Genomic DNA, 22,006 nt, shown 5'->3' on the forward strand with positions numbered 1-22,006 from the left:
TAAAAAGCATCAGTGGAGAGAACAGACAAGTTAATGTTTCAGGTGTAACCTTTTTCCATATATGTTGATTGACCTGCTGAGTGTTTCCAGCGTTTTCTGCTATTGTTCCAGATTTCCAGCATATTTCAGTTTTTCGGTTTCTATTTTGATTAGACTCCAGCTCTCTAACCCACTCTAATGTCTCCAACTTTCTGTCTATAATACTTCAGCATTCCAAAATCTACTTTCTATTATTAGTACAATTAAAAAAAGTAACAGCAACTTGCACTTAAGGGATGAAAACATCACAATGCACTTTCCAAGAAGGGAAGGAACACTCAACAAGAGTTAGGGGAGGGGATGATTGTAGGATTGGTTGAATAAGTCAGTTTTGAGCTGGATTTTGAAGGCGGGATGAGCCAGAGCAAGATAGAGTAGTATAGGAGTGAAGGGGCATGATGGTTGAGAGCTCTGTCACTCACTGGAGTAGAGCGAGGGGAAGTTGCACAGTAGACTAGGGTACTTAAGGAGGTGGCCCTGGAGATAGCAGATGCTCTAAGGATCATCTTCCGGAACTCCATTGACTCGGGAACAGTACCCGTGGATTGGAGGGTAGCTAATGTTACCCCAATATTTAAAAAGGGGGGTAGAGAGAAAGCAGGGAATTATAGACCAGTAAGCCTTACATCGGTTGTGGGCAAAATGCTAGAGTCCATTATTAAGGATAAAATAGCGGAGCACTTGACAAATGGGGAAAGGATCGGACAGAGTCAACATGGATTTACAAAGGGTAAATCGTGTTTGACTAATCTGCTGGAATTTTTTGAGGAAGTAACTGGTAAAATAGATGGGGGAGAGCCAGTGGATGTGGTGTACCTTGACTTCCAGAAAGCCTTCGATAAGGTTCCACACAAAAGATTGTCATGCAAAATTAAGGCTCATGGGATTGGGGGCAAAGTATTAACGTGGATAGAGAACTGGCTGGCGGATAGAAAACAGAGAGTTGGAATAAACGGCTCGTTTTCAGAGTGGCAGGCAGTGACCAGCGGGGTGCCGCAAGGATCTGTCCTGGGACCCCAGCTGTTCACAATATATATAAATGATCTGGATCAGGGAATTGGATGCAATATTTCCAAATTCGCTGACGACACTAAACTAGGAGGAGGGGTGGGCTCTGATGAGGATGTCAGGAGGCTACAGTGCGATTTGGACAGGTTGGGGGAATGGGCGGATACGTGGCAGATGCACTATAATGTGGATAAATGCGAGGTTATCCACTTTGGGGGTAAAAACAGGAGGGTAGATTATTATCTAAATGGCAATAGATTGGGAGATGGGGAAGTGCAGAGGGACCTGGGTGTTCTTGTGCACCAGTCACTGAAGGAGAGCATGCAGGTGCAACAGGCGATTAAGAAGGCAAATGGTATGTTGGCCTTCATATCAAGGGGGTTCGAGTATAGGAATAGGGATACCTTACTACAGCTGTACAAGGTGCTGGTGAGACCGCATCTGGAGTATTGTGTACAGTTTTGGTCGCCCCATCTGCGGAAGGATGTTCTTGCCATGGAAAGAGTGCAACGGCGATTCACCAGGCTGATACCTGGAATGGCGGGAATGACCTACGAAGAGAGATTAAATAGTTTGGGCTTGTACTCACTGGAGTTTAGAAGATTGAGAGGGGATCTCATCGAAACATATAAAATTATGGCAGGCCTGGACAGGCTGAATTCAGAGAGAATGTTTCCAATGGCCAGGGAGCACAGAACCAGGGGCCACAGTCTAAAAATAGCGGGCAAATCATTTAAAACAGAGATGAGGAAGAATTTCTTCACTCAAAGAGTGGTGAGCCTGTGGAATTCCCTGCCACAGAGGGCTGTGAAGGCTAATTCAATAAATATTTTCAAGAGAGAATTGGATATATTTCTGAAGGCTAAGGGGATTAAGGGTTACGGAGAAAAGGCGGGGACGGGGTACTGAACTGGTAAGATCAGCTATGATCTCAGACGAGGATCAGCCATGATCTCATTGAATGGCGGAGCAGGCTCGAAGGGCCGAATGGCCTACTCCTGTTCCTATCTCTATGTTACTAGGGTCAGAAGAGTGGAGGATGCAAGCAGGAACAGGGTTGCAACGATAGTGTGGTAAAGATTTTCAAATCTGTCTGCTGGGTGATGGGAAACCATATAGGTCAGTGAAGAAAGGGTTAGTAGTTGAACTGAACCTACTATAGGAGAGAATGCAAACAACAAGATTTTTGGATGAGTTAGAACTTATGTAGGGTGAAACTTGGGAGCTGGTGTGGAGGCCATTGAAAAAACTCAAACCTGGAAAAGGTGAAAGTAGGAATGGATGTTTCAGCACTGCTGTTGGTGAGGTAGAGATGGAACTCAGTCATGTGACTGGTGAACATGGGTGATCTTGATGAAGAATAAGAGATGGGATTTGAAGCTCAATTCAGAGCCAAACATGAACCTGAGGTTAAGCCTCATGTTATACATCATGTTCATTATTTTGATTATGAGGTTTTACAACTTACATGAACTGATAAGAATTCTGAAAGTTACCTTTTTAGCTTGCAATAGTTTATTGACTATTCAGGTATTTGTAAAATCACTTTCCTGGATCTTCATTAATATATTTACCTTTATTAATACCTTTACCACATGGACTGCAGTAGTTCAAGAAGGCGGCTCACCACCACCTTCTCAAGGGCAGTTAGGGATGGGCAATAAATGCTGGCCTCACCAGCAACGCCCACATCCCATAAACGAATTTTAAAAATATATTTGCTCCTTCGATTTCAGCCTTGATGATGCTGAGGATACTGCAGTTGTCCTCAGCATCCTCTAGGCTATGGAGGGGGAGAAAACAATCAGGTAAAGTTTCTATTCCTGTTCAGTATCCAGTGACTCCTGTTGGAAGATGTGCATGTGTTGATGTCTGTAAGAAGTCACACAACACCAGGTTATAGTCCAACAGCTTTATTTGAAATCACAAGCTTTCGGAGCGCTGCTCCTTCGTCACCTGATGAAGGAGCAGCACTCCGAAAGCTTGTGATTTCAAATAAAGCTGTTGGACTATAACCTGGTGTTGTGTGACTTCTTACATTTGTCCACCCCAGTCCAACTCCGGCATCTCCACACCATGTGTTGATGTCAGGTAAGGACAGGATCGAGCTTGACTGTGATATTTCTCATTACCAGATAGCCTGTGGTACTTACTGTTTAGGATGACACATGAAGAATGGCCACTTGGGTGAGATACTTGAAGGCCTGCTGCCATTTGTGGAACTGCACACCACCAAGAACCAGTATTTCAGAATATCAGGGAGAAATCTGGGGGGAAATAAACAGGGAAAATAAAGGCAGTATTTTATCATTTGGGCCAGACGATAGGCCTAACACGAGTGTCGATTGGCCGGGAGGGGTGCCTGAGCCACCTATTAAACTAGCAGCAGAAAGATGGTGGTTGGATGGAAAACCAGAAGTAAGTCTACTGCTTTGATTTTATCTCTGAGTTGCTGCCAGGTAGAGGAAGTTAAAATCCCCCCCCCCCCATGTTTCTGGTGTACAGCAGTTCTGAACAATATCTCAGACATGTGATTTGTGGTTAAATTTTATTGAATTGCTGTTGAGCTATGCAGAAGAATATTTATCTGGCAAAGGATAATCTAAAGCATCTTTTGGTGTTAATGGGTCCTGGGAGTTTTTAAAGGGCGTTTTCCCAAGGAAAATAAAGAGTTCCATTTCTTTCTACTCTACACTATTTGCGTTTGTGGTCTGCACAGTCAGAACACACCTTACTGTCTCAGCATTCTTAAATATGTTACACTGCTCATTAAAGACAAGTTAGAAAAGAGTGATTTCATTTTGCTAAAACTCCTTTATCTTTCAGACCCCCCGTATTTATTTCAACAGGCCCTTAGTAAACTAATGTTGAACTCCAGCCTTGAAATCATCCTACTTGGGAGATAAATAGTATTTATAAGAATGAGACATAATGTTCAGAGGAATTCACAATTCAGATTCTTTGTGTTGAATTTCATTTATAAGATGACTGCTGTCTGCACAACAGCAAAGTGTCAGTTTGGCTCAGTGAGTAACACATTTGCCATGGGTCAGAAGGTCGTGGGGTTGAACCCTGCACCAGGATTTGAGTGCATAACATAGGGGGATACTGCATTTCAGCAACAGTCAATCAACCCCAACAAAATGAGATTAACTGGCCATTCATCTTATTGCTATTTATGGCACTTTGGTGAATCCAAAACAGTTGTGGTGTCCATCAACATCATAGTGAATGTATTTCAAAGCAATTTATTGTATGTAATTAATGTGGAGCATAAACATCGGCAAAGTAAAGTTGGGCTGAATGTCCTGTGCTGTAAATTATATATAAAATGTAAAGCACTTTGGGACATTTCTGAGTGATGCGATAAGGCACTATATCAATTCAAGTTCATTCATTCTTACTCAGTGAAGGAGTGCTGCATTGTCAGATGCATCATATTTTGAATGAGTCATTAAATGGAGGTCCTGTCTACCTGTTCAGGTAGAGCTATCATCTCACTCCTTTAACAGTGACTGCCTCACCAATACATGTTCAAGCTGCAGTTTTGATGATATTTAAAATATTTTCAGTACTTCTGTGAAAACTGTCATTTTCAGAAACTGAAGCATCTGATGTGGAAACTGAGAATCCCAGTCCAGGTGGCACGGAAGGTACCCAAGATCGTTTAGCAGGCACCAACCTCAGATTTATGCCAGCTTCTGGGCATGTCATACTGTTCGATACGCGAAATTCAGCTGATGCACAGATGGGAATGAGGGCACGGATAAACTTCAAACAGAAGCCAAGAGAGCAGCCGGTAAGAATCAGAAAGTTCTTGAAATCATTCGGAAAAAATTGATTAAATTACTGTTGGCTTGACATTGGTAAGCATTTTTCCTGGGTTTCCTTTACCATTGCCTGATGATTAACTTAATGCCTCACCAGTTAATTCATCCAAGTACAACATTCTAGGCAATGGTTACACTTTTTTAAAATTGTATTTCCTCTCTATTTTCTCCTATTTGCCATTGGCGCTGGCTCATTTTGGGCTATGGTTCCAGGAGCACAGACTGACCAGTGGTACTTTGCTGAGACAGTGGCTATCGATGGGCTATTTGATAATAGAACACAATGCAGCTGAACCCAATCATATCATCATCAGTTATTCACACATTGATACTTTCCAGCATCTGGTTGGCAATCAAGGGTGAGAACACTGGTCATTTTCCCCCACCTAAACCAAGGGCAATGAGGACAATTATTGCCCCCTACCCCTGCCCTGGCTTAGATCAGTAAGTCAGCACATATCTGGGATCAAATCTGGGACTTCCTAGTCTCTATGGCCCATCTATTCACTGCTTTAAACAGCTGAACAATTATGGGATTGCCTTTGAAGCAATTGTAAATCAATGATATGATGTTAAGTTGAATATGTAGGCCATGATTTTCCAGTTTTGCGCAATACCGACACATCTTCGGGGGGACGGGACATCAAGAAGCTAATTTTCATTTTTGAGGCTCACTCCCCAGTCTCCACCAGGGAGTCTGCCTGGAGGGGAATGGCCATTGGTTGTGGCTGACCCTGAAGGTCTGCAGCAGTGCAACGTGGCTGGTAGCCTCTCTGGTGAGATTTTTTTTAATGTTTTGAAAATGATAAAAACAAATGCTTATGCAATTGTTCTGCAATCAAATGCCTAGTCTTCTTTTGGCCCTTTACAATTGAAATGGGTCTTCTGCCACTCATTGCAATATTGGATGTCAGGGACAAACAGGTGTCCATTGTGCTCAGTGTTGCTATGGCATAAATGACATAAATAGGTCATATAGCATATTTCTGTTATTTGCATAGCATTACAGAATGCCCACCTTTTTATGGGCACCTGTATTCTACTTTTCTGTTAATTCCAGCAGGAAATCTGAGAATTAGTACAACTTGAATGGAAAATCTAAGGCTCTAGTATTGATCATTTGATACTCACTTGATAACATTATCACCATGCGACACTGAGAAACCTGTAACAATCTTTGAAAACTTGAACTTAAATGTTGTAAGCCCACTTTCAAAGCACGGTAGTTACACCATCATTATACAACATGCTTGGTGTGATGCCATCCTGTCCACATCAGCAGCAAATATGTCCTCTACTTCTGCAATTTTCTAGCAACCTTGAAAGTAGCACTCGTATCAAGACCGCTTGATAGGGATGATTTTGTCCTGTTAATGCGATGGATTGACATTGTATCACTACAATAATCATGGTCTTATTGGGTAATCATTCAAAGTGCACCACACACTGCACATTGATGGCAGGACAGCAACCCATGTGAAATAACACATGTCTACATGTTGAATATTCAACAAATATGCATGGGACCCTCCTCAACATGGAGCTGTTAAAATCATCAAACACTACAAGCTGTTCAAGCAAGCAACTCCATTCTTTCCACCTACATTGCTTCAGATATAGTAATGATGTTACACAGTATAGCTGCAAGATTATACATCCATCCATTCAGCATGATTTCCTCTACAATACGATGCGACACACAAATGATTCTATTTTATATATTTTTTATTCGCTCCTGGGATGTGGGAGTAGCTGGCAAGGCCAGCATTTATTGCCCACCCTTAATTGCCCTTGAGAAGGTGGTGATGAGCTGCCTTCTTGAACCGCTGCAGTCCGCGTGGTGAAGCTACTCCCATAGTGCTGTTAGGGAGGGAGTTCCAGAATTCTGGCCCAGTGACGATATCTGCGATATACTTCCAAGTCAGGATGGTGTGTGACTTGGAGGGGAACTTGGAGATGATGGTGTTCCCATGCGCCTGCTGCCCTTGTCCTTCTAGGTGGTAGAGGTCGCGGGTTTGGGAGGTGCTGCCGAAGAAGCTTTGGCGAGTTGCTGCAGTGCATCTTGTAGATGGTACACACTGCAGCCACGGTGCGCCGGTGGTGGAGGGAGTGAATGCTTAAGGTGGTGGACGGGGTGCCAATCAAGCGGGCTGCTTTGTCCTGGAATGTGTCTAGCTTCTTGAGTCTTGTTGGAACTGCACTCATCCAGGCAAGTGGAGAGCTGACTTGTGCCTTTATATGCAAATATCTTCTGCTATTTTATTTGACTTCTAATATTTGCATATGGGTAACTTTGCGAGGAGAGGCTCCTGGTGTGGAGCATCTCTAGATGGGAGCGTGGGACACAGATTTTTTTCCTATAGTGTATAGTTCTATCTCTGACCCATGCTCTGGCAGCAGAGCCTCATGGTTACCATAGCAGTAGCTATGAATGGAATTTAAATATACAGTTTGATCTCCATTTGATGTAAAATTGGGCTTGGATAGTCCACTTAAACTGTGTAAAGGCATGCTTCTTGCTATGCATGTATATGCAAGCTGGTGACGAATAGACTCAACTTACATCAGTGTTTTTATTCCTGGTGAAAATAATCAGGATTACTGTATTCAAATAAGCAGGATGCATTTATATGTTCCCTCAGCTGTTAGTTTAGGAGATATATGTGGAAGGATTGCATTCACATGGGCCACTTACCACTAATTGGAGTTTTTGCAAAAATGTTTTCATTTGTTAAAAAATATGTCCCTTCTTATTTGTTAGACTGACAATCAGATTCATTCTGCAAATGTCAACAGAAGTTTTCCATATGAAAGTGTCACACATCACCAAAATCAGCTCTATATAATGTTGATGATGGAATATTCACTTTAGTAGGAAAAATAGAAAAACAGAATATGTTTTAAATGGTGAGAAACTATTAAATGTTGGTGTTCAGAGAGATTTAGGTGTCCTTGTACAGGAAACACAGAAAGTTAGCAAGTAAGTACAGCAAGTAGTTACATCATTACATAAATTTAAAACAGAAATAGACAGTTTCCCAAAAGTAAAGGGAATTAAGGGTTACGGGGAGCGGGCAGGAATTTGGACATGAGTCTAGGTTCGGATCGGTCATGGCCCTGTGGGTAGCGGAGTGGGCCCAGGGGCCGTGTAGCCTGATCCTGCTCCTATTTCGTGTGTCTAATTCTGTTAGATTCAGGAGATGGTTCGGTGATAGTGGATTGGCGGTTAGGATCAGATCAGCCATGATCTTATTGAATGGCGGAGCAGGCTCGAGGGGCCGATTGGCCTACTCCTGCTCCTATTTCTTATGTTCTTATGTTCTAACCAATTAGGAAGGCAAATGGCACGTTGAACTTTATTGCAAGGGGGGTTGGAGTACAAGAGTAAGGAAGTCTTACTACAATTGTACAGGGCTATGGTGAGACCACACCTGGAGCACTGTGAATAGTTTTGGTCTCCATATCTGAGGAAGGACATACTTGCCTTAGAGCCAGTGCAACAAAGGTTCACTAGATTGATCCCCGGAATGAGAGGGTTGTCCTATAAGGAGAGATTGAGTAGATTGGGCCTATACTGTCTGGGGTTTAGACGAATGAGAGGTGATCTCATTGAAACATATAAGATTATGAGGGGGATTGACAGGGTAGATGCTGAAAGATTGTTTCCCCTGGCTGGAGAGTCCACGACTAGGGGGCATAGTCTCAGGATAAGCGGTCGGCCATTTACAATGGGATGAGGAAGAATCTCTTCACTCAGAGGATTGTCAATCATTGGAATTCTCTTCCCCAAAGGGCTGTGGATGCTGAATCATTGAGTATATTCAAGGCTGAGATAAATAGATTTTTGGACTCTAGGGGAACCAAGGGATATGGAGATAGGGCGGGAATTACATCGGATTACATAGGATTTACAGCACAGAAACAGGCAATTCAGCCCAACCAGTCCATGCTGGTGTTTATGCTCCACTCGAACATTCTCCCGTCTTTCCTCATCTAAATCTATCAGCATAACCCTCTATTCCCTTCTCCCTCATATGCTTATCTAGCCTCCCCTTAAATGCATCTATACTATTTGCCTCAACTACTGCCTGTGGTAGTGAGTTCCACATTCTCACCACTTTCAGGGTAAAGAAGTTTCTTCTGAATTCCCTATTTGATTTATTGGTGACTATCTTATATTGATGGCCTCTAGTTATACTCTTCCCGACAAGTGTGAACACTCTCTCTGTATCTAGTCTATCAAACCTTTCATCATTTTAAAGACCTCAATTAGGTCACAACTCAGCCTTCTTTTTTCAAGCGAAAAGAGGCCCAGCCTGTTCATCCTTCCCTGATCGGTATACCCTCACATTTCTGGTATCATCCTTGTAAATCTTCTCTGCACCCTCTCCAGTGCCTCTATATCATTTTTATAATATGACAACCAGAAATGTACGCAGTACTCCAAGTGTGGTCTAATCAAGGTTCGATACAGGTTTAGCATAACTTCACTACTTTTCAATTCTGTACCTCTAAAAATAAACCCTAGTGCCTGGTTTGCTTTTTTTATGGCCTTGTTAACCTGTATTGCTACTTTTAGTGATTTGTGTATTTGTACTCCGAGATCCCTTTGCTCCTCTATCCCACCCAGACTTATACCCTCCAAGTAATAAGTGAACTCCCTATTCTTCCTATCAAAATGTAATATCTCACATTTATCTGTGTTGAATTTCATTTGCCAATTATATGCTCATTCTGCAAGATTATTAATGTTTTCCTGTAATTTGTTGCAGTCCTCCTCAGTACTAACGACCCCCCCCCAATTAGGTGTCATCTGCAAATTCAGAAATTGTGTTTTTGATTCCAAAGTCTAAATCATTAATATAAATTGTGAACAACAGTGGTCCCAGCACTGATCCTTGTGGAACACCACTACCCACCTTCTGCCATTGTGAACAGGTACCCTTTAACCTTACTCTCTGCTTTCTGTCTTGAAGCCAGCTAGCTATCCATTCTACTACTTGTTCCCTGACACCACATTATCTGACCTTGTTCATCAGTCTATTATGTGATACCTTATCGAAGGCCTTTTGAGAATCTAGATAAATTACATCTACTGCATTACCTTTGTCTATTCTCTCTGTTACCTCTTCAAAAAATTCAATGAGGTTGGTCAAGCAAGACTTTCCCTTTTGAAATCCATGCTGACTATTTATTATTATATTTTTGGCTTCTAGATGTTCTTTTACTTTCTCTTTTAGTAGGGATTCCATTATTTTTCCTACCATTGATTTTAAGCTGACTGGTCTGTAGTTCCCTGGACATGGTCTATCTCCCTTCTTAAATATAGGTATTATTATGTTAGCTATCTGCCAGTCCTCTAGCACTACATAATTTTCTAATACATTATTAAATATGTATAGTAATGCCTCCACTATCTCTTCCCTAGATTCTTTTAAAATGCGCAGATGTAATCCATCCAGACCAGGGTTTTTGCCTGTTTGAGTTTGATTAGTTTATTTAATATTTTTCCTCTTTTTATTTTAACTGCAGTTATTTCAATACTAATCTCATGATCCAATGTCATGTCCACCTGTTCTATCTCCCTGGTAAATACTGAGGCAAAGTAATTATTTAATATTTCTGCCATCTCTCTTTCACTGCCTGTGGTATTATTCTGTCCATCCTTGAGTGGCTCTATTCTCATCATGACCTTCCATTTTTTATTGATCTGCGTATAAAATATTTTACTATTTTGTTTTATGTTCCTTGATAATTTAATTTCATAGTTCCTCTTTGCCTTCCTAATTGTTTTTTTGACTTCTCTCCTAATCTCTTCGTATTCTCCCATATCATGCACTCCCCTGCTACCTATGTACTTAACGTATGCCTCTTTCCTTACCCTCAATTTTTCCTCTATGGTTTTATTCATCCATGGTGTCTCATTAGTGTTTAGCTTGTTCTTGCTTTTTAGCGGAATATATTTTTCCTGGACTCTGTTGAACATCATTTTAAAGATTTCCCATTGCTGTTCTACATCATTGTTTGCCAATATTGTTGTCCATTTTATTTTCCCAAGTTCTATTCTCAGCCCCTCAAAATCAGCTTTGCTCCAATCTATTACCCTGGTCTTCGTCATACTTATGTCCTTCTCAATTATTACTTTAAAGCATATTATATTATTGTCACTATTGCCTAGATGTTCCCCGACTTTTACTTCTCTTATCTGCTCTGGTTCATTCCCCATTATTAGATCCAATAGCGAATCTTCCCTTGTTTGGGCATTTTACATATTGGGTTAGAAAAGAGTCCTGTACACATTGTAGGAACTCCATTCCCTTATTGCCTTTACCTACCTCTTCTGTCCAATTAATATCAAGGCAGTTGAAATGCCCCTTGATTATTATCCTATGTTTTTTACTCATTTCCCTAATTTGTTTGCATATTTCTTCCTTCACCTCCCTTCCACTATTAGGTGGCCTGTAGACTACCCCTATTAGTGTAATTGATCCTTTATTATCTTTTATCTCTATCCACAGGGATTCTATTTCTGTCTTGCTGATAGCTGTGTCACTTTTTTCTACTGCCATTATGTTATCCCTAATAAGTACAGCTACTCCACCTCCCCTTTTTCCCTCTCTATCTTTTCTAAATATTTTATACCCTGCAATGTTTAATTCCCAGTCCTGATTTTTCTGTAGGCATGTCTCAGTAATCCCTATTATGTCTGGTTCCTTGCAATGCATGACTACCTCCAGCTCCCCTGTTTTATTACAGACACTGTGTGCATTGCTGTACAAACAGTTTAACTCATTTTTAATAGCAGTTCCTTTCACTTTATTTTTAACCATCTTTTTTACACTCTTGTTCGATAACTCCATTTATTCCCTGGCCACCAATGTCCTCCCTGACTTTACTCTTTCCAATGCTCTCCTTTCCAGTTTTGTTTATATTCGGCTGGTTTCATTTCTTGTAGATCCCTCCCCCCATCTTACTAGTTTAAAGCTTTTGCCACCTCCCTATTTACCCTTTCCGCTAGGACATGGGTCTCATCCCGGTGCAGATGGAGCCCATCCCATTGGTACAGCTCCTTCCTGTCCCAGTACTGGTGCCAGTGTCCCATGAAAAGGAACCCCTCTTTCCCACATCAGCCCTTTAGCCACATGTTAATTCTCCTGATCTGACGGCTTCTATGCCAATTTGCACGTGGCTCAGGCAATAATCCAGAGATTATTACTCTCGATGTCCTGCTTATTAATTTAGCTCCTAACTCCTGATACTCCTTCAGCAGGACCTCCTCCCTGTTCCTACCTATGTCATTTGTTACAACATGGGCCACAACAACTGGATTTACCCCCTCCCTTTCCAAATTCCTCTCCAGCCGTCTCGGGAAAGTGGAGTTGAGGTTGAAGATCAGCCATGATCTTATTGAATGGCAGAGCAGGCTCGAGGGGCCATATGGCCTACTGCTGCTCCTAATTCTAATGCTCTTATGTTCTTATTCCTGCTCCTTACTAGCATTGCACTTAGTGGGTGAATCCAATCTGAATCTGACTAACCACAAATTAAACTTCACCAAATCTATGTATACTTTGTTATTAATTATAATTGGTGTGTATTGGTTCTGCTAACATGATTCCATTTCTTGGATATTAGAAGGAGTATGCAACATACAAAAGTGTTTATATATTTTATAATAGTCCAGGTGACCTGGTCTCCTACTTACCTATGGGCCTTGGTACCTAGCAAACTTGCTCCTCTGTGTGTTTTGCTCCCTCCATGAAGAGTCTGCCTTGCTGTGTGATTTTGCTGATGCTGTTATTTGGGCTTTTCCGTTCCCTCGCCTCTTGTTCTCCAATTGGACGCCATCAGGAAGAGGAGAACGAGAGAAGATAAAGCATCATTCCACAACATAGAGCTCAGCAGGTATTGAATGGAGGAAAAATTGAAAGGAAGAAAACAGAATAAGAGGAAGAAAGAATAAGAGAGAGAAAGAAGCAAACATCTTAAACAAAGGATTTCTTTAAAATTATATAATCTGCTATATACAGTAATCTAGGTAGATTAACTATGGAAGCATGGAATTTGTAAAACTAACTTCAAAAAATATATCAACGTATTCCATATTCTTTGTGCAATACATTCAAGTGGCCACATGGAGGCATGATCGCTTTCTTGATTAAACTTTTTGTGGCAGTTTCCAGGATTAGGCTCAAATTAAAAGGCATCCATGTGAAAAGTAGTGTGTCATGCCTCATTTGTATTCCTTTATTTTCCCTAAATATATGCAGGGATATTTAAAAGAGAAGGGACTGTGATATTAATTGCTTTATGTGTTCTTATTTCCTTTCAGATAAATATTTAGTTGAAGAGCTCATGGCCTAGAAATTCACTAGCCTTAGCGCCGCTTTTGAGGCGCTAGAGGGACTAGCGCCAGAGTTATGGCCAGTTTAAAAATTCCCTGGGGCCCTAAATCGGCGTTGCACCGGTAGCGCTGCGCTGGCACCGATGATGTCATCGGTGTGCGCAGCGTCCCGGTTGCCGTGGTAACCCGCCCGAACTCCGAAATTGAGTTGCGGCCGCCTCGCCCGTGGCAGCCGCAAGCAACGTTCTGGCAGAGGTGCCTTACTCCAGTTTGCGCCGGCGCATTAAAGGCCCCGCGGCGGCCGGCCACTTTCCCGCCGGCCGCCTGCCCGCAGCTCCCTCCCCGGACTTCTCCCCCCCCCCCCCCGGAACAGATGCAAGCCCGGCACTTGTCCGAGGTGCCGGGCTCATTTTTAAGCTGATTTGCGCGGGCCGCGGCCGGGTGCAGGCAGCTCCTCCTTAACGGGAGGAGGAGGCCTGCACGTCCCCAGCCTGCTGCACCGCATCGGGTGCCGCAGCGCCGGAATTGCGGCGCGAAACGGCAGTTAGCGCCGATGTACCACTGCAAAGACCCTTCAGTAGCGCCGGCAGCCGTTTGGGCGCGGCGCCACTGAATTTTTGGCGCGCGCAGGGGACTTAGCGCCGGCACTAACTTCCGGCGCTAAAGCCCTGGCTAAGCCAAAACCCAATTTCTAGGCCCTTGTGTGGAGAGCAGGAGATACCATTTCAGTTAAGAGAAAGTGAAACAGCCTAGCTCCACTGACATCAGGCAAAAGAACCACATTTTACCACAGTGTTTGCTCTAATCAGAAGCCACTGTTAAACTTTTGGCATCATATTAAAGTAAAAAGCACAGGCTCTGATCCATTCTGAAACAAATGTCACTGTATTAAATAGCCGCTAATGCATACAGTCTGTGGCCTGACATCAGCAGAGTGAGACTGCTCTATTTCCTCTTCATCAAAATGTCTATCTGCCAGGGTCTATAGGAGGGATCTTTGACTAAGGATTTTGCTGTGAAAAATAGATTGCTGTTTAGATCCATTGTTGTTATTCAAACTGTTAAAGCTTTCACTGCAGTAGACTTGGTGGTCCAGTGAATTAGACATTGTTTAATTTCTGGGATGTGGTTTTGAATACAGTCCAGTTTAATGGTTGAAAATCCCTCTGTCTGCTGGCTGTATAAGTGTTTCTGGGGAGATTCAACACACTTCCTAATAGGTAGCTCTTAAGGGGAAGAAAGTAGCAATAAACTAGTAACCTCATTCAGACAGGTCAGGAGGATTGGTGTCACAAGTGGAAAATGTCACAATGGTGCAGTATTGGTTTTTTTTAGAATGAGTTCAGGTTTATTTTAACGGAAGAACAGCAAGACCTATACTCTGTATCTAACATTGTTGTAGTTGAGCTGCAAGTGCTTGATCCAGATATCCGATAACTGAAGTCAAAAATGCCTCAGTCTTTACCTTACCCCCACCACTGCTGAAGCCCTTATTCACACTAATCTTCAACCACTCCTCTCTGCCCCCTTACACAGACTACAAAGGGTAGATTTTAACTTGCCACCCAGTTGTATAACTGGCATTGCTGACCAATGGATATGAAAATCAGGCAGTCTTTATAGTTGGCAGTCAATCCGTAAAGCCAGCTTTACGCCCAGGCGGCAAGTTCAAAATCTACCCCACATCAACCAAAACTTTGCCACTTGTATTGTGTCCTGCAAGAAGAACATTATTCTGCACTAATATCATTCACTTTGATGAGCACAAAGTTCACAGGTGAAAAAATTGTTTTCACTACTTCAAAATCAAATTCTTACAGTATAGAGATAGGATCGAATAATATTGATTCATAATTTCATTTCTTTTTATGATTTCCAATTTATTTGTTTTTCAAGTTATTTTACTGCTGTATAAAATTTCTTCTCCTACAAACATCCTTTGGCTGAGAGAGCGAGTGGATAATCTGTTCTCAGGCCTTTGTCAAATACGCTCTTAAATTGCTCACTGCGAGGTACAGGATAGTGGCCTGCGATGACTCATTGTGGTGAAGCATCTGGCTGCTGTTTGGTGCCTTTTGAATGACCAAGCCAAGATCAGGAACCTATTGGGCTAAGAGTTAAGAATTCAATATCGTAGCTTACCTTTCATGTTTAATGAGTGTATCACTGGAAGATACATTTTCCTTAATGATATTATTTTTCCTTTAAAGAAATAGATAATCAGTAATGTGTGGGTATGTATTGACACTATTGACCTCACATCTATGCCCATTCCTTCCCAGCTATTCTCAGAAACCTAGGGCAAAAGAGTAGAGGTCAGTGACATCAGTGCACAAATAGCATTGCCCTTATTGATCCCTTAGGAAAACACTTGATAGCTTTAAAATGGGACTATGTTTGCAATTCTTTTTCCCCAGACTACATTAGCTCAAACTTGTATAAAAAAATAGATTATAAAGCTCTCCAGATTTCAATTAGCCCTTAATAATTTTGAAGTTTCAGTTCTGGACCTCATCACAGCTTTAATCCAGACATGGAGGCTAGAGCTGAATTCAGGAGGAGAAGTGAGAGTAGCTGCCCTTGACATCAATGCAGCATTTGACCAAGTGTGACAACAAAGGGGCCCTAGTAAAACTGACGTCAATGGGGAAAACAGCAGGATCTAAACAACATCCAGATTTGGGCTGACAAGCAGCATTTGTGCCAGGTAATGGACATCTCCAACAAGAAAAGGCCCAACCACTCTCATGACCTTCAGGCACCACCATCACCAAGTCCCCCATCATCAACATGCTTGGAGTCAACATTGGCCAGAAGCTGAATTGAACCAGTCATATTAACAACATGGCTAGAAGAGCAGAGGCAGTGTACTCTGCAATGAGTAGGTCATCTCTTGACCCCTCAAAGCCTCTCCACCATCTACAATGTCCAGGTCAAAACTGTGATGGAATGCTCACCACTCATCAGAATGGGTGCAGCTGCAACCGCAACGACATTCATGGAGCTCAACAAAATCCAGGACAGAGCAGTTCACTTGATTGGTGCCCTGCCACTGAACTCAATATAGACCCCATCCATCACCAGCTGCTGTATGAGCTATCTACAGAATACATTGCAGCAACTCACCAAACTTACTTTGACAGCACCTCCCAGTCTTGCTTGAGCAGCAAGATCATGGAAACACCATCACCTCCAAATTCCCCTCCAAGTAACATGCCATCCTGACTCAGAGATATACCACCATTCATTCATTGTTGCTGGGTCAAAATCCTGACGTTCTATCTAATACTATCATGGGAGTGCCATCACCACAAGGACTGTAGTGGATCAAGGAGAAATCCCACCACTCCCACCAGAAATAATTACGAGGAAGACATTTAGTTGATGGGCCAAATGATGGCATCAACCACAAAAAAATGCTCAAATGGTTTGCAATGATCATCTGAACAAAAGAGTGAGATTACAGTCTTGAAATCACTCCAATTAGTTTGTTACTTTTTACTATAAATTTCAAACAGTTGGTTTTATTTTATTTTAGTTTGGGCCTAATCTTTTGCAAATAACCAATGTACTCCATGTTATTAATGTATGATGGCACTCTATCAAAGGATTAATGATTTTGACATAATCACTGAAAGTTTATTCAGTGATTATCAAAAGTTTTTAAATATAATTATGTTTATGAGAAAATTGAATATGGTCAGTATATACCACTGATTTTTAGAAGTCACGTTTGAATCAGGGAAGAGTTAAGGATGTAGAATAATTACATTTGTGTTTTACTATAATGTTTGGGGAGCTTACAGTACAACACATAAAAAAACCTGGGTCATAATGTCAATACTATGTTGATTCTACCCAGGGTCCATGCCAGGAGGAAATGCAGCGAGCTATTGACAGGATTACTCTGGTTCAACAGCATACTAATGAAGAGCTTTACAGGTTTCACATCCCGAACTGTGATAAGAGAGGATTCTACAACCTGAAGCAGGTATGTGGATTATTATAGTTAAAAGAATAATGAGGGATATAGGAACCTCGGAACAGGAGTAGGCCATTCAGCCCCTCGAGCCTGTTCCACCATTCAACTATATCATAGCTAATCTGTACCTCAACTGCATTTAGGCGCCTTGGTTCCATATTCCTTAATACCCTTGCCTACCAAAAATCTACCAATCGCAGTTTTGAAATTTTCAATTGACCTAGTCTCAACAATATTTTGGGAGAGACAGTTTCAGATTTCCACTAAGAAATACTTTCGGACATCACCCCTGAATAGCCTAGCTCTTATTTTATGATTATGTTTCCTTGTTCTGGACTCCACCACCAGAGGAATCAGTTTGGGAGAATTTTTCGGGGGGTCAGTGGGTCCGTTCGGTGGCGGGTCGGGTGGGAAATTTTATTTTGACAGTGGGTCAGGACCCCGCTGTCACATGACTTTCCCAGATGTCAGATCTGCCAACACTGAGCAGACCCAACAAGCAGCGGTGGGGGAGGCAATTCAGGTCATTATGATCTTGTTAGCAGCCCATTAAGAAGTATTTTGAATTCACCTTATCATTTGACGAGGTTGCCCACGGGGTCCGCGCTGCTCGGGGATCACATCAGGTAAGGAGGTCGGGAGTTGTATGACCATGGGATCATCTCATTACTTAACAGCTGCAAATTTGCTATAAAAGCTCCCATCTCACAGCTGTTCACTTTCCAACCTCAGAAGCTGTTGCTTGCTGCATTTGGAAGACAGATTGAGGTTTATGCAGGTTGCAAGTGTTTGGGGTAAACTTTCTATCCAATGTCGCCTTATTGGAACAACCTTTCTCACCATTGACAGATTGCTTCTGTCATCTCAACTTCACCTGCCATCTATTACAACAGCATCAGTGCCCTTGAAACTATCTCACCTTGGTCCTCAGAATCCCACCACGATCAGCCCCAACACCAGCAGCACCAGGCACACCAGCAGCAACAATAACAACACCAATCTTCTCCGCAATCATCTGATGCTGCACAGGACAGAGGGCATCATTACCCGACCACATTGCTGCCCGGGATGCCAAGGTTGGCCTCACCATGGCCAGATTTACGTCACTTGACGCTGTACACCCTGGCTGCCACATGATGTGCCAGGTTGGCATCACCCCACACCAACACCATAAAGCATCCCTACAATGCCCAAGCCATTCCTTTACACTCATCACTATTGCGGGGGGATGGGGGTACCGTTATGTCTCACCGTTCACTGCAACTCACTAAGCCACTTCCAAAGGTGCACACAGATCTGTCCAAGAATGCAAAGTGTTGAAAATAAAGGTTTCAATGTTTGACACCACATTAACAGAAACTTTACATGAACATTGGTTAAAACACCAAAGTGCTTACTCTTGTGTGTTCTTAGTTGGCATGATTGGACTAGGATGAGGGTGAGTGTGAGGGGTGGCTAGTGAGATGGGGATGTGATAACGTAGATAGAGAGGGATGGATGCAAGGTATGTTGGTGTGAGTAAGGATATGCAGGAGGAAGGTAGGAAAGGCAGAGTGATGGGAATGTAATGAGTGGCACAGCAGGATGAGGTTGAGTGTGGCTTTGCAGTAATGTTTCATACTGAGGTCATTGAAAGGTTTGCGCCACTGCAGCCTGATCTTCCTGACGATATCCCTGCTTGTGGCCTCCTGTGTAATATGCAACCAGGCTGCTTGGTCTCCTGGAGAGGTCTCTTCCGCCCATTTGAAGTGAAAAGAACTTCCCTGCGTGCTGTGACTCCCTCCATAAGCATATGGAGGGAGTCAGGCGAAAGCTTGGGTGCAGCCGTGCAACTCTGTGCAGTGATTGTCAGTGTTTGCAGCACCTCAATGCTGTTAACACAGAAACGTAGAAGATAGGAGCAGGAGTAGGCCATTCGGCCCCTCGAGCCTGCTCCGCCATTTAATGGGATCATGGCTGATCATCCAAATTCAGTACCCTGTCCCTGCTTTCTCCCCATAACACTTGATCCCTTTAGCCTTAAGAAACATATCTAACTCCTTCTTGAATATATTTAATGAATTGGCCTCAACTGCCTTCTGTGGTAGAGAATTCCACAGCTTCACCACTCTCTGGGTGAAGAAATTCCTCCTCATCTCAATCCTAAATCGCTTACCCCTTATCCTTAGACTGTGACCCCTGGTTCTGGACTCCCCCGCCATTGGGAACATCCTTCCTGCATCTAGTCTGTCTAGTCCTGTTAGAATTTTATAAGATTCAATGAGATCCCCTCTCATTCTTCTAAACTCCAGCGAGTATAAGCCCAATCGACCCAATCTCTCCTCATACGTCATTCCTGCCATCCCAAGTATCAGCCTGGTGAATCTTCGCTGCACTCCCTCCATGGCAAGAACATCCTTCCTCAGATAAGGCGACCAAAACTGCACACAATACTCAAGACGTGCTCTCACCAAGGCCCTGTACAACTGCAGCAAGACATCCTTGTTCCTGTACTCAAACCCTCTCGCTACGAAGGCCAACATACCATTTGCCTTCTTAACCGCCTGCTGCACCTGCATGCTTACCTTCAGCGACTGGTGCACAAGGACACCCAGATCTCGTTGCACTTCCCCTTCTCCCAGTCTATTGCCATTCAGATAATTATCTGCCTTCCTGTTTTTGCTACCAAGTGGATAACCTCGCATTTATCCACATTATACTGTATCTGCCATGCATCTGCCCAATCACCCAACCTGTCCAAATCATACTGGAGTTTCTCGGCATCCTCCTCACAGCACACACGCCCACACAGCTTTGTGTCGTCTGCAAACTTGGAGATATTACATCTAGTTCCCTCGTCTAGATCATTAATATATATTGTGAATAGCTGGGGCCCGTTGCCGTTTTCACTCTGGCAGGTTGTGTGGCGTCCTAATGTCATTCCGTGGAGAGGCAGAACACTTAATTAACATATTTAAATCGGGCTCCCACGGTGCAATTGGGAGCCTGAATAAAATTTGACAGTTGCTGTGGGGGGTCTGGAATCCTGGCAGTGAAAGGGAGGCGGGGACTGCCGGCTCCACAAGTTAAGTGCCTTTTAGAGCACTCCCTATTGTCCAGGAGGAGTAGGAGTGCTCCCCCAACCCCTCAAGGAAGCCTTCAGCCTCCCTTCTGCCGATCGTGGCCGATCCCACCCCCCGCCCCACTCCAAGTACGATTGCCGTTCCCCAGTGTCTCCAGCTGCGGCCTCCTGCCGCTGGTTTTCCCACCTGGCAGCCGGCCAGCCTGTCAATTTGGTCGGCTGCCGGGCGGGAAAAAACTGATAATGAGGTCCTGCCATTAAATTCAACAGGACCTCTGCATCGCCAGCCTTGTCAGGTTCTTTGGCCGTTTTCAGCCTCCCCATAAATATCCGGGCCAAAGTGCCCCGAATCATAGTAGTTGTTGTATGCTGCATAACTTTGCTCTGTAATCGCGACAAAACATAGCCACCATTGGACAAAGACCTTCAGCAAGATGAGGAAGAGGACACTGATGACATAGAGGATGGCAAAGAAGTAGGAGTGCTCCAAAAGTTGCCTGCAACCAAAACTCTTCAGCAGCAGCTCATTGAAGCGTACTTCAGCTGAACACGTGCCCCCTGAATTGCCTGTCCTGTCCAGTGAGACATGATATATCCAGGGATGCTGACGGTGAAGTCTGTGACGTTGGTTGATATAATAAATAGAAAGGTTTACTTTGTTGTTTCCAAGGGTACATTCCCTTGTGGTCATAGCTTAGGCTTTTTGACCAGATGGCTGATATTTCTGACATACCAATTAGATTGATATATTATTCTGAGCCATATTATTTTAGGGTTCTATTTAGCCATCCAGCATTTTATATTAAAAAAATATTTTGGAGGTTAGCAAGAATGCTGGGAAATGTGGATTTTAAATTTAAAAATCGTCAAATTGTCACTTACCTGTTAGGGGACTAAGATGTATAAGCGATAGTGCAATGACACTGGGAAGTGGAGATTGGTGGCGAGGAATCAGCTATGAACAGAAAAATATATATATAAAAAAATGATGGACCCGTAAAGATGCTTTGCTTTTCAACTTATACATTACCTACAACTTTGTGAATAAAATTAACAAAAAATGTCATTGCAACTGTATTAGAAGGCAAATTAAGATGTCCTAAGAGATGATGGACAAGGTGCCCATTGAGATCTATCATTTGCACTGGGGCCATTATGAATGAGCTGGTACTCTATTACAGTTTACAGTAGCAATCCTTTCTAATAAAGTCAATCATGTGAGCAAAGGTTTTTTTTGTATTTGCATGTGTTATTGCCCATTTTGTAGTTTACGACATATGAAGTAACATTTTGCAAGCAGCAAAAAAATCACTTTAATATACATGTAAGAAAATGTTTTCAATGTATTACAGTTTATAGCATATTTTACCAAACATGTGCAAGGGGTATAGTACTGAAAATAGTGAACATCATGAATATCCTGATACAATGATCTGAGAACTTACAACATTTTCCTGTACACCTTGAGATGTTATTTAGAATCTGGCAATTTGTTTTTCTTTTCTCCAGTGCCTACTCATAGGAGACAAATGTGAAGTGTGTTGTGACAGTTAATTTATCAATTGGCTGGAGTTCCCAGCGTAAAATATCTGCTTCTGAATCAGCAACACTGACTGTCATGAAGGAAGTCAGTGTTGCTGTGCTCCCAGTGAGGGGCTTTGTTCATTAGGCGTAGGTATCAGGAAATCGTGCAGGCACAACCCCTGATTTTCCATCCATAAATTTATTGCATGGAAGATCAA

The 22,006-nt window shown here is 42.7% G+C and overlaps 1 protein-coding gene across 1 annotated transcript in view; it reads left to right on the forward strand.

Annotated features, from left to right (window-relative positions):
- The window catches only part of LOC147117266 (insulin-like growth factor-binding protein 4), a 98,708-nt gene that overhangs the window by 73,784 nt on the left and 2,918 nt on the right, over positions 1-22,006 (forward strand). The window contains exons 2-3 of the mRNA XM_085988090.1: positions 4,647-4,846; positions 17,084-17,212. Coding sequence (XP_085844216.1) covers positions 4,647-4,846; positions 17,084-17,212 — 329 coding nt within the window. The remainder of the gene's footprint in view (positions 1-4,646; positions 4,847-17,083; positions 17,213-22,006) is intronic.

This window comes from Somniosus microcephalus, chromosome 5, assembly GCF_052327205.1.
Source record: "Somniosus microcephalus isolate GS21.2 chromosome 5, FLI_Smic_1.0, whole genome shotgun sequence".
Classification (NCBI taxonomy): domain Eukaryota; kingdom Metazoa; phylum Chordata; class Chondrichthyes; order Squaliformes; family Somniosidae; genus Somniosus; species Somniosus microcephalus.